This window comes from Phoca vitulina, unplaced genomic scaffold (genome assembly GCF_004348235.1).
Source record: "Phoca vitulina isolate PV1807 unplaced genomic scaffold, GSC_HSeal_1.0 scaffold52, whole genome shotgun sequence".
In the NCBI taxonomy this organism is placed as follows: Eukaryota; Metazoa; Chordata; class Mammalia; order Carnivora; family Phocidae; genus Phoca; species Phoca vitulina.
In genome coordinates, this window is record NW_022589755.1 from 6,587,566 (window position 1) to 6,601,006 (window position 13,441).

The 13,441-nt window shown below is 52.5% G+C and overlaps 1 protein-coding gene and 1 non-coding gene across 2 annotated transcripts; both read right to left on the minus strand.

Annotated features, from left to right (window-relative positions):
- Positions 1–8,885: 8,885 nt before the first annotated feature.
- RPS11 (ribosomal protein S11) lies at positions 8,886–11,244 on the minus strand. Its single transcript, XM_032388282.1, has 5 exons — positions 11,035–11,244; positions 10,198–10,329; positions 9,929–10,004; positions 9,492–9,621; positions 8,886–9,071 (listed from the first exon to the last, which is right to left on the minus strand). The coding sequence occupies exons 1-5, from the start codon at positions 11,047–11,049 to the stop codon at positions 8,948–8,950; spliced, it is 477 nt and encodes a 158-aa protein (XP_032244173.1). The 5' UTR covers positions 11,050–11,244; the 3' UTR covers positions 8,886–8,947.
- Positions 9,730–9,815, minus strand: LOC116622517. Its single transcript, XR_004297583.1, has one exon. It is a non-coding gene; the product is annotated as a small nucleolar RNA SNORD35 (small nucleolar RNA).
- Positions 11,245–13,441: the final 2,197 nt, after the last annotated feature.

Genomic DNA, 13,441 nt, shown 5'->3' on the forward strand with positions numbered 1-13,441 from the left:
TTCAGGAATATCCAACCCCGCCCCCCAGCTGCAGGGCACACCCCAGGCCCTGCGCCCAGCCTCTCTGAGTATTTGTCTCTGCCTCTCTTGAAACTTTTTTCTTTGTTTCTTTTCTTTTTGGTCTCTCTCTCTCTGTTGCTCCGTTTTCTTATTTTGAGGGTGTCAGCCACCCAGCGAATTCATGACAAAGTTGAGAGCCCGAGACTGTCGGAGTCCAAATGTGGAAGTTTCAGGGGGTCCCCTTCTCACCTCGTCGTACAACCTCCCCCACCTCTCACCCCTTCACCAGCTCTTGCTACACAGTGAAAGTTCTCCAGACACCTTCTAAATTTCCTCCTTGGAACCCGTCCCCTAAGGGTCCCCTTAAAATGCCCTTACACTTCTTTAGTATCTTCTGATACGGCCTCAGTAACACAGTCCCACGATAGACTGCTCACAGGCTTAGAGGGCCCCTCCAGTCCCCTGCCCCAGCCCACGCTGCAGCGACAGTAACTCCATTATACTGGAATGTTGTACATATATAGAAAGAGACTTATTTTAAGGAATTGGCTCATGTGATTGTGCTGGCTTAGCAAGTCTAAAATATGATAGGGGTGGTTGGCAGCCTGGGGAAAGAGCTGCAGGTCAAGTCCCACAGCAGCCGGCTGGACAACCAGGGAGAGCTGATCTTGCAGATGGAATCCGATCGAAGGCAGTCGGCCCACTTAGGGGAGGTCCGTGTTGTCCTATTCAGGCTGCAACTGATGCGCTGTAGCCCACCCACATTCTGGAAGGGTAGTTGCTTTCCTCCAAGTCCCCTGACTTCAGTGGAAGTCTCATCCCAAAACACTCTCACGGAAATATCCAGAGTAATGTTTGACCCAACATCTGGGGCCTGGGGTCCAGCCAAGCTGATACATGAAATTAACCGTGACACATGGTAAATCTGTGTTCGACTTAGTGAGGAGCCTGTAAGATCCACCCTGAGGGCCTCTAATGCTGCTGAAGGAACCTCCGTTCATGCCCCACAAATCCTATTATAGCACCCTCAGTTCTTTCCTAAAATACTCTGAGGAACCCGCCGTGCCCAGTTGTCCCCTCTGCGTCCCTAGGGATCTGGCTATGTCTCTAGGGGACCATTCCAGCAGCCCCGGGGCTCTCATTTTAAAGGCCTCAGGACCCAAAACAGGCAAAGTAAATAATAAAATAAAGGCCCCAGGTTCCTCCTGTGATGTTCCTTGGACCCTGGTATAAAAGGGCCAATGTCTTGGGCACCTGGGGGGCTCAGTCGTTGAGTGTCTGCCTTTGGCTCAGGTTATGATCCCAGGGTCCTGGGATCGAGCCCTGCATCGGGCTCCCTGCTCAGCGGGAAGCCTGCTTCTCCCTCTCCCACCTACCCCTGCTTGTGTTCCTGCTCTCACTGTCAAATAAATAAATAAAGTCTTAAAAAAGGGGGGGGGGGCACTGTCACAAGACAGTGCCCCCCAGGACCCTGCTTTACTTTCCCTTGGAGCCTGGAAACCACTGCCCTGGGGCCCCAATAATGAACTTTAGTGCCGTGTCCCTGGTGTCCTGCAGGACCATGGCCAGAGGCCCCTACTGGGCCCCTGGTCTCTGATATCTCAGATCCCCACCCCCATGCCCTTCGGGTCTCCTAGAATCCTGAGGCCCAGCAATAACGTCTGCAACAGCTTCTGCTAATCTCTCTCTCAGAATCGGCCACCCCACCCCTGGGATCCTGCTAAACCAGTCCTGAGCCCTCACCCTGGTGTGACCCCAGAGGGGCCTCAGCCCCAGGCCCTTCTCTCCCTCTAGACATTCCAGCCAGCAACAAATCTCCTGCATTTGCATTTCTCAGGGACTTGCTATCAGGCCCTTCCCATGTCTCCTCGCCAGATAGACTGTTCCTCCCTCACCCAGGAGAGAATGACCCTCAAGGGACCCCATTATAAAGGGGCCCTGAGGTCTTGTTACGTGGCTCTGTGTCTCCTCTTCAGGTCCCCTGGGTCCTACTCTACTAGTTAAGACACCCCCCTCCCCCAGGGATCTTCTCTATAGCGTAGGTTCCTAAATAATGCCACTAGAGCCCTGGGGACAAGCCCTTGGGTTCCTGCCACTGCGCTCTGGGACTCTAGTGCATTGTCCCTAGGGCCTTCCATAATGCTCACATTTTGCCCAACTGTCCTTCAGCTCCTGCTTTACCCCCTCTCTGGGTATCTGACGCCTCTGGGTGTCCTCAGTCCTGCTATAATGTCCCATCAGCTGTCATTGCAACACCTCTCAGGACCCTACTCTAATATTCACTGGGTCCTGCCGAAAAGTCCTTTGGTTCCTGATAAAGTGTCCCCAGGACCTGTGTACTCTCCCCCTGAGCACTCAGAAGGTCCCCTGGACTCTGCTACAATGGGTGCAGTCTTCCCTCATGTGGCCTTGAGAATCACCAAAATGACCACAGGATGTCCCCTCTAAACCCTTGGGGTCCTGCCAGGATCCAATTAGAATGTCTCCTAGTGGGGCACCTGGGTGGCTCAGTAGGTTAAATGTCCCTTCAGCTCAGGTCATGATCTCCAGGTACTGGGATCGAGCCCCTTATCGGGCTCCCAGCTCATCGGGGAGCCTGCTTCTCCTTCTCCCTCTGCCTCTCCCCCTGCTTGTGCTCTCTTTCTCTCAAATGAATAAATAAAATATTAAAAAAAAAAAAAAAAAAAAAAAAGAATGTCTCCTAGCTCTACCATGAAGTCTTTAGGGCTCTGCTAAAACACTCCAAGGGAATGCCCGGGCGGCTCAGTCGGTTAAGCATCTGCCTTTGGCTCAAGTCATGATCCCAGGGTCCTGGGATCGAGTCCTGCTTTGGGCTCCTTGCTCAGCAGGGATCCTGCTTCTCCCTCTGCCTGCTGCTCCCCCTGCTTGTGTGCTCTTTCTCTCTCTCTCTCTGACAAGTAAATAAAATATTAAAAAAAAAAAAAACCCAACACTCCAAGGGCCTGCTAGTTTGTTTCCCCCAGAACCATCAGAGTTTCTCTAGGGCTATGGGAAAATTCCCACAGGCTTTTCCCTACGTGGCCCAGGGTCCTGCTTCAGTGGCCATCCACCATGGCCCCGGATCACCGCATTCATTTCCCGCTGCTGCCATAATTTAACCACAGACTTGGCGGCTTAAAACAACACAAATTTTTTATCTTGCGGTTCTGGAAGTCAGACATCTAAAATGGTCCACAGCGCTGGTTCTTTCTTTTTTTAAAATTTTTATTTATTTTTTTATTTTTTAAAGATTTTATTTATTGGGGCGCCTGGGTGGCTCAGTTTGTTAAGCGACTGCCTTCGGCTCAGGTCGTGGTCCTGGAGTCCCTGGATTGAGTCCCACATCAGGGTCCCTGCTCGGCAGGGAGTCTGCTTCTCCCTCTGACCCTCCCGACCCTCCCCCCTCTCATGCTCTCTCTCTGTCTTTCTCTCTCAAATAAATAAATAAAATCTTTAAAAAAAAAAAATAATAAAGATTTTATTTATTTTTCAACAGAGAGAGAGAGCGAGCGGGAGAGGGAACACAAGCAGGGGGAGTGGGAGAGGGAGAAGCAGGCTTCCCGCTGAGTAGGGAGCCCGATGTGGGACTTGATCCCAGGACCCTGGGATCATGACCTGAGCTGAAGGCAGACGCTTAACGACTGAGCCACCCAGGTGCCCTCTCTTTTTTTTTAAAAAAAGATTTTATTTATTTATTTATTTATTTATTTATTTATTTATTTGACACAGAGAACGAGCACAAGCAGGGGGAGTGGGAGAGGGAGAAGCAGGCTCCCCGCTGAGCAGGGAGCCCAGTGAGGGGCTCAGTCTCAGGACCCCAGGATCATGGACCTGAGCCGAAGGCAGATGCTTAACTGACTGAGCCACCCAAGTCCCCCACGCTGGTTCTTTCTTAAGGCTCCAGGGGAGAATCCGTTTCTGTGCCTTTTCCAGCTTCTAGAAGCTGCCTGCATTCTCTGGCTCATGGCCCCTTCCTCCAGCTTCAAAGCCAGCAGAACAGCATCTGCTCTCCTTTCTGACCTCTGTGTGCTTGCGGCCATCCGTCCTCAAATCTCTCTCTGGCTCTGATCTTCCCACCACCCTCTTATTTTTTTTTATTAAATTTTTAAAAGATTTTATTTACTTATTTGACAGAGAGAGACACAGCGAGAGAGGGAACACAAGCAGGGGGAGTGGGAGAGGGAGAAGCAGGCTTCCCACTGAGCAGGGATCCGATGTGGGGCTCGATCCCAGGACCCTGGGATCACGACCTGAGCTGAAGGCAGCCGCCTAACAACTGAGCCACCCAGGTGCCCCTAATTAATTTTTATTAAACATGAGAAGTAATGCTTTTCTCAGCCTGTTAGGTTGCAAACCCACAATGGTGGTGTTGTTAGTGTCATATTCTACCCAACTGAACTAACCAGCCAGCCACTCAGCCCCTGCCTCCCTCTTATAAATACGCTCAGGATTACATTGGTCCCCTGGATAATCCCAGATCATCTCCCCATCTCAAAATCCTGAATTTAATCACATCTGCAAAATCCCTTTTATCATAGGAAGTAATATATTTGCAGGTTTCGGGGGATTAGGGCATTCACCTTTGGGGGACCACTATCCAGCCTACCACAGTCAGGAAGGACGCCCTTCCTTGTCCCTGTTAGAATATCCCCCTTCTGATCTCCTCTCCCGGGGCTTGGCAATGAGAACTCTCAGTCTGCCAGAACATTCCCCATAATGTCCCTCCTTCCTGCTACAACAGAGAAAGCCCTCAGCGTCACTTAGTACCCACTGGGAGTCCCTTCTAGGTGTCCTAGGGTCCTGTTATGTCTTCAGGGGCTATTTAAAGCATCTGCTGGCTGTCCCTTCTCGTATTCCCAGGGTCCGGCTCTAAAGATCCTGCCTGTGCCCTCCAGAGCCCCTAGGCTCCTGCTATCATTTCCCCAGGGGCCCACTATAAAGAAGAGAAAACCCATGGCAGGACCAGTTACGTAATTTGCAGGGCTTGGGGCAAATGAAAATGTGGGGCCCCTTGTTCCAACTTCAAGACAGTTCGAGCAGAGCATTGAACCATTGAACCCAGCGTGGGTCCCTTCTGAACCAGGTCCACGAAGCCGCGTTGGCCCTGGGGACTGTGTACTCTGATCGGCCCCACGCCTTAACATGTGCCCCTCCCCTCTGCACCTGCACCATAGTGCCCCCTACTGACTCCATGAGGCAATCACACCTGAGTTCAAAACTAAACCTCCCTCTTCCTCCGCTTCTCTGAGCCCTGGTTTCCTTATCTGTAAAGTGGGAATAACGATCCTGCCAACCTCAGGGGGAGGCTTCAGCGAGTCAAGGGTTGAGCATGGGGCACATGATAGGGCAAAATAGTAACATTTGTTCCCCTTAATGTGCCCCCGCCGACTCCCAGCTGCTGTTAGGGTCCCAGGGATCTCAGACACCAGGGCTCTGGATATGTCTTGTTCCCTCTTGCACCCCCAGGGGCCAGCACAGTAAATATTGGTAGAATGAATGATGGCAACCACGAATGACCCTGGGCTGGTTTGATATGCCCCTGAAACTCTTCTAGAATGGCTTTGGTGTCCTTGTTAGAACGTTCTAGCAGAATCTATAGTGTAGCCCTCTGTGATAATATAGAATAGAGCTGGGACCTACCAGAATGTTGGATCCCCAGGGATTTCCCACGATAGGCTCGGGGCAGGGCCAAAATGTGGCAGCAGGAGGCTCAAACACATGGGGAAGCTACTACAATTCAAGTTCCCTTAGACTCTACTCACAGACCTCCGGACCGGACCTGTCAAATGATTTCAGGTTCCTGCTGCTGGAAGTCCTGCTAGAGTAGAATACCGCGGGGGAGGCAACAATGATTGCCAGAATCAGAATATTCCAGAGGTCTGCTGATCACAGTGGTGCAGGGCCATGATACATTGTGATACCACCATGAGCTGCCCTGTTTTCATGTAATAGGCCTGACCCCTGCTGACATACATCTAGGACCCTGCTATGAAACTGTGCCTGCAGCTAATTTCCCTGAGAAAAAAGCAATGCCACTGGGACCTCCTACAGAGGCATTCAACAGAATATTCTAGAAGCATGCTAAAATAGACTCAAGGTCCCATGCCAGCCCACCAGGGCTTGCTGTAATAGATGCAGGTTCCACAACCCTATAACGAATACCTCTGGGGCCCCCTGGCAAAGACTCTTGTCCTTGGGCCTTCCTGAAGGGACCCAGGGCCTGTCACACTAAGCTACCTCAGGGCCTTTCTCTAATGGGCTCAGGAAAAATTACTTCCATCAGAAGTATCATTTACTAGAACTAGTTCTACTCCATTAACACACGTAACCATAGTTCATCCTCCAATGGGGGAGAGAGGCCAGAACTCATTTTACAGATTAGGAACCTGAGGCTCTGCGGTTGGCGGGGGTGGGGTGGGGTGGGGTGACCTGCTAATGAGCAGCAGAGCTAGAAATCAGAACAGTGCCTGTGGTCATCATGCTTTCACTTGGAGGCATCTGCTCATGGTCCCTGCTTCTGGCTATTCCAGGCCTTGAGACCCAGGGCTCAGGCCTGCCCTGTGAGAATGCGAGGATTTAACTTGGATCTGTTTACTCCACTAAACACGTATGGAACGCTTACAACTTGTCCACGGGCTGGGGCTCACATTCTGGTGGCTAGAAGGTAAACAAACATGCTGTATCACTCAGGATTTGTACAATAAACATGTAAATATACAAGAAATGGGCTTCACCTGTCTGTAGGGCAATAAAGCCAGGAGGGGTGGTTGGGAGGACTGGAGGTTTTGTCAGATGGAAAGAGGCTGGTGAGCATTACAGCTGAAGGCAATGAAGGAGGGAGCCAGGTGGACACCTGCGCTGAGAGCTTCCAGGCAGTGGGCACAGCCAGTGCGAAGGCTCAGAGGAGGGAGCAGGTCTGGTGGGTGCTGGCCGGCCGAGCCAGGAGGGAAGAGCGGTGCGGAGGGCTGAGGGCAAGCGCTGAGGCTGTGACGGACCTAGGAATGCTCTCTGGCTGTCACTTGACTCTAAAAAGGATAGACACGGTGGTCACCTCCCTCCAGGCACAAGTGGTGTGGCCCCAGGGCATCTCTCCTTGGTCTTCGCCACCTGACCCACCAGGCATGTCCCCCAACACACACCAGGCAGATGCCCCACCGGTGACTAGGTAACCTAACGCGACCGCTGGGAGGGAACAGGGGAGCTGGGCTGCTGTTGTCAACAGGGCAGCCCCACCCCAAACGGAAACACCTGTGGTGGGGGGGGCTCTGGGAGCAGCCTCAGAGCCCTTTCTGGGTCCCGGTCCCCTTCTGCATGGTCCCTGCCCTCTAGCACGGGGTGGGGCGGGCTTGCAGGCTGGAAATCCAGGGCGGTGCCCCCTTCTGACCTGTCCCTGCCCCTTCCTGCCCCCTTTGATGCGGCCCCACTTCCTCTGGCAGGAACCCCCGCCCTCACTGGGTCTGGGTAAAAAGGAGGCACGGAGCTGGTCCAGAGGCAGCGCCCCTGAAGGCAACAGCTCCTCTCTCCTCTCGGCCCTGTCTCCCAACCCTTGTACCAGTGCTGCCTCGGTCCCTGGTACAGGCATGGGGGGCAGGGACCTGGGGACCCCAGCAGCACCGGCCCCGAGGGGTGAAGTAAGCAGGTGACCCCAGCACCTCCCTCCTCGGTGCCTCCATCTCCGCCTGCTGCAAGTCGGGTGAGGGTCTCTCCAGATTCTAGAAGTCCTGCTTCCTGCTGCTTTGCTGACCCCCAACTCTATCATCTTGAACTTGATTTCCTGCTCAAGGTCCGTCTGGTCTTGTTCTGAATCTGAATCTGTCACTACCTGTGGTCTCTGACCTTGCTCAGAGTCCAGCTGAGCCCTCTGTCCTTATCTCTGTAACTGATCCTCAAGGTCCCTCTCCTTTCCCCCCCATTTTTAACAGAATGCCTTCCGCTGTTAGGGTCAACCTCTCTCCCTTCCCCACGTTTTCCCCTGACAGTCCAGGTCACCGTCTGGCCATGTCAGAAAGCTCTTTCCCTGACCCTGTTCCCATTTCTCTCCTCCCCCCAAGGCCACCCCGACCTGATCAGTCTCCCTTCCAGGGGCTTCCTAACCCACGTCTGAGCAGCCTGCAACCGGGTGCTGCAGAGGTGGGTCCCAGGCTGGCTCCAGCTTGGCCTGAGATGACAGGTGCCTTCAAAGCCAACTTCCTTGGATTTTCAGGCAAAGGAAGTTTCTAGAACCTGAGTGAGACCTGAAGCTCAGCTACTCCCTGAGGGGAGAACCTGCCCCCTCAGATGAGTTTGCTCGTCTGCAAAGGGGCCTGGTGCTTGCTCAGGAAGGGGCAGTGGGGCCTGGAGCTGGAGGGGGTAGCTGCCTGGCTTCCCTGCCCCACTCCTCCACTGTCAGGGGAGAAAGGAAAGCCCAGGTTGAAGTCAAGTCCCCTGTGGTTCAGACCCAGACAGCACAGGACTCCGAAAGCCCATCCACCCCCGCCTGCCTCCCCCCCCACCCCCCCCCCCGGCCAGGTCCAGAGGTGGCTGCTTCACCCTCCCCCTCCCAAGGAGGCCAGAGGGCCTAGACCGGAGTTGAGAGAACGCAGGACGCTACACCCTCACTCACTTCCTCCCCAGAGACTGGGGGTGGGGGGCACGCCCCAACGCCAGGTAGAAGGGCTTACTTTCTGACACCAAGAGGTGACATGGACCAAAAGGAGACCCAAAGAGGGGAGCAGTATCTTAATACAGGTTCATATCTTCACCCAAAGATGAGAGGACAGGAGGGATGTGGCTCCCAGTCCCACCCTTACATGGGGGTCCAGAGGATGAAACAGAACCCCATCTTTCGCATCAACCCCATTCAATTCCCAGGAACAATCCCTCTGGCAAAGGAGCAGATACCCTGGGCCAGGCCCCTGACTGGGAAAATAACTTTATTTTCTTCAGGGGTGTGGACAGATGTCTCATCTCAGAACTTCTGGAACTGCTTCTTGGTGCCAGCGGCCTTTGTGACTTTGAGCACGTTGAAACGCACAGTCTTGCTCAAGGGCCGGCACTCGCCCACTGTGACGATGTCGCCGATCTGGACATCCCTGTGGACGTGGGCAGGTGCTGTCACGAGCTGGACTGTCCCATGCAGGCCACTAGAGCCTGAGGCCTCTCAGCTTTGGCCCCACCAAACCCCACCCAAGCTCCAGTTTCCAGTTCCACCTGCCCCCGGTCATTATTTATTGACCACAAACTGTGTCCAAGGTGGACAGAGAACACTCCAACCCTCTCAGGGGCCTCTTGTGGCAGAAGACCTCCATCGATCCTCTCCACTTTACACAGACTGGAGGCTCCTGAGAACATGTGCTTGGTTCCACCAGTCTGCTCACACCGTCTCCAACAGTTTACTACCCACACAGCAGCCAGGGCACCCCGTTAACCCCGGCCAGGTCCCCCATGTCACTCAGCCTCGGGGGCAGCCACCCCCTCCTCTGCCTGTGAACCTGCAGGCCCACCGTGCTCACCTGAAGCAGGGGGACAGGTGCACGGACATGTTCTTGTGGCGCTTCTCAAAGCGGTTGTACTTTCGGATGTAGTGGAGGTAATCTCGGCGGATGACAATGGTCCTCTGCATCTTCATCTTGGTCACCACACCTGGGGGGAGGGGATGGATCATAGGTCAGCCCCCTGGGGAAGGGGGGCTTTGGGCAGCCCAGAGCATGCTGGGAATTGGGAGCTGCCAAGGAAGGATCCCAAGCCCTGCTGCTGACATCAGCTGTGCCAAGTGGCTTTCTCAGCAGTGCCCGTGGTGGGCATCTGAAGACCATTGTGAAAAGACATCATCTGCCAGTGCCCCTGGAACCAGGAGTCTGCCCACCCCCTCCTCACCCAGGAATTCTGAGCATTCCCCAGCCCATCATCCCTCAGACCGAGAAATCTGAACCCAAGCCCCCTCACTCACCAGAAAGAATCCGCCCTCGGATAGAGACATTACCAGTAAAGGGGCATTTCTTGTCAATGTAGGTGCCCTCAATGGCCTGAAAAAGGGAAAGAAAGGAGGGAGCCTTGGAACAAGCACTTCCTGAAATAATCAGGGGGTGTGGCCTCAGGGACACGAACTACATTTCCCACCAGCCCCTGGAGGAGCCAGTCAGATGTGGCCGAGGTACTCCAGAGTGTGCACACGTGCAGGGACAGGGGTCTCCTTCCTTCTGAGAGTAGCCCCCATACCTCCTTGGGCGTCTTGAAGCCCAGACCGATATTTTTGTAGTATCGCGGGAGCTTCTCCTTGCCAGTTTCTCCAAGCAGGACCCTCTTCTTATTTTGAAAGATGGTTGGCTGCTTTTGGTAGGCGCGCTCAGTCTAGGAGGAGGAGGAAGCTGGTGAGCCTGGAGCCGGCAACCTGGCCTTCAAATCTTCCCAGAAACCCCAGATCCCATCCTCTCCAGCATTTATTCCCCAAACGGCAGCCTCCCAAGCCTCCATAACTACCACCTAAAACACTCACCCCGAGTCTCTGAGTTCAGACTCAACTCTGAACCAGGGTTTTCTTAAGCATTTATGCTCTAAAACACCTCCCATCACCTGCAGAACTCATTCCTTAAAACCCAGGCACACACAATCATTCCTCTAGCAGCGTGGACACCTTTCAGCAACGATTATTCTCCAAGCCACAAGGACACCCACCCAGGATTCTCTCCTTATATAATATATACGACTTCAGAAATAAATACCCAAACCACGGGCTTCCCGGATTAGCCCTTAGGGCTCAGTTCTCACAGGATTAACCCGATGACCCAAGGCCTCCGGAAAACCACCCCATTAAGTTTTAAGAAGATAACTCCTAAAAGGCTTGAGCCTCCACTAAACCCCACGCGGGGAGCCCCCGGGATTTAGAAGGCGCTAATCTAGATTAATTCAAAGACACGCGCCCCCGAATTAATGCCTGGGAAATCGAGGCCGTCTGGCATTAACCCCAGAACTGGGGCGCGGAGTCCTTCTCTCCCGGACGCGCCCCTGAGGCCGAGGGTGGGCCCCGCAGCATCCGCGCCAACCCCGAGCCCGCACCTGAATGTCCGCCATCTTCCCGGCCGCCTCAAAAAAGGAAAGCCGGAAGGGCGTCCGGGTTTCCTTATCGACGGCACAGGGGCTAGGGAGGAAGTGACGAAAGGGGGCGGGAGCACGGTTTGGGGCGGTGCCTCGGGCGCGACTGTGATTGACGGGCGGCCCAAACCCAGCACGGACGCCCCACAGGATCAAGGGCAGGGAGTGGGGAAGCGGCGGACGCCGTCTCGCAAAAGTCACGCCATGAATGCGCTGGGTGCGCTAGTTCACGTTGGGAAGGCGAGGCCAGCCTTGAGCTCGCCTACGTTATCGCGAGAGTTATAGGGAGGCGGGCCTGTTTCGGCGGGGCTAAGATCACGTGGGGTGTGGAGACCGCGTGGCTGTGCTCCCGCAGAATTCAGACGGGATGTGGTGGTGGCGGCCATCTTTTTGCGGGGCGGCCAGCCAGGTCTTAGGGGCATGAGCCACCGGCGCCGCCATCTTTGTGAGGGGCGGGTTTGACCATGAGTTTTTTTCAAGTTTAATGAAGTTTGTTGTCCTTTATGCCCTGTTTCATCCCCAGACAATAGTTTAGTGAAAACAAACAAAAAAAAAGCAAAATAAAAAACCCTTTGGCTGATTTTCTGTGGCCGCTGGCACTTCAAGTGCATATGAGACTGAGGACCTGAATTTTTAACTTTGTTTCATGTTATTAGATTTAAATTTACACAGCTACGTGGAACTAACGTCTACGACATTGAACGGTGCAGGTCTATCATTGGATACTCTTTTTTTTAAAGATTTCATTTATTTATTTTTAAGATTTTATTTATTTATTTGACAGAGAGAGACAGAGCGAGAGAGGGAACACAAGCAGGGCCAGCGGGAGAGGGAGAAGCAGGCTTCCCGCGGAGGAGGGAGCCCAATGCGGGGCTTGATCCCAGGACCCTGGGATCATGACCCCAGCCGAAGGCAGACGCCCAACCGACTGAGCCACCCAGGCGCCCCCAGAGCATTTTTATCAACACAGAAAGTTCTCTTGGACATTGCTGCTATAGACAAGGCTGTGCATATGTATACGGTGTCTTTAAATTGTACTAACTTGGGCGCCGGGGTGGCTCAGTCATTAAGCGTCTGCCTTCGGCTCAGGTCGTGATCCCAGGGTCCTGGGATCGAGCCCCGCATCAGGCTCCCTGCTCAGCGGGAAGCCTGCTTCTCCCTCTCCCACTCCCCCTGCTTGTGTTCCCTCTCTCGCTGTGTCTCTGTCAAATAAATAAATAAAATTAAAAAAAATAAATTGTACTAACTTCAGAGTGTAAATGCTACCAACTTACAAAAAAATAATTTGAAAGTTTAATTGCTTAAATTTCTTTCACACTTAATAGCTTTGTGAAAGTTTTTTTTTTTTAGCTTTGTGAATTGTGAATGAAACATTTTATTGTTGTGTCAGTAAACTCTACACCTATTGTGGGGCTCAAACTTACAACCCCAAGATCAAGAGTCTCTTGCTCTGGTGACTGAGCCAGCCAGGCTCCCCTGAATGAAACATTTTTAATTGTTTTAGTTGCTTCAGTCCCTTTGCGGGTAGGGTTAAGAGGGAAGGACTTTTCATTTTTCTCTTTTAAGGCCTTCCATGTCTTCCCCCCCACTGACCTTGTAGTAACTTCATTTTTGGAAGAAATAAGTAATCTTCTGGAGTTTTTGAATAACTTGATAAGGATTTATGATGTTTAGTTTAAAAAAAAAAAAAAGGCAGGCCCTATAGTTGTTATTTGCAATGTGTGCTAAGCTATGTACAAAAGCAACTTAGAAAAAAGCCTGGAAGGAAATGCATGACATCGCCCTGGTGGTTTGCATCTCCAGGTGGTGAGATTAGGTGTTATTTCCTCTCTGGTTTTTACAATGCTCAGTATTTTGCAAATTGCTCAGAACAGCTGGTGAGATTTTGATGATAAGGGAAAAGCAAAAAAAACATATATTGCTTTACTGTGAAGGGGTGGGGCAGTTTGGAGATATTTAGGTCCACAGCTTTTAATGACCACAACCCACAGTAGGAAATACAGTCGCATCGTGACCAAACACCTGTCTCTCTCCTCCTCTTCCCTCCCTTCCTCGTGCTTTATTATTATTTTTTTTAAGTTTACTGATTTATTTAAGTACTCTCTATACCCAACGTGGGGCTTGAACTCATGACCCTGAGATCAAGAGCCACATGCTCTTCCAACTGAGCCAGGCAGGTGCCCCCGTCCTCTTGCTTTCTAACTTAACTTTCTCCTTTCCTTCCTGCAATACACTGATTTTTTTTTCTTTTCGTTTCTATTCAATTTCGTGATCATTTTAAGGCTGGTTACAACCTACCACATTGATTTTCTGCCCTGCAGTATCAGACAGCCTTGATGTGGGCAATAATGAACTCCAGCCAACGCTAGTG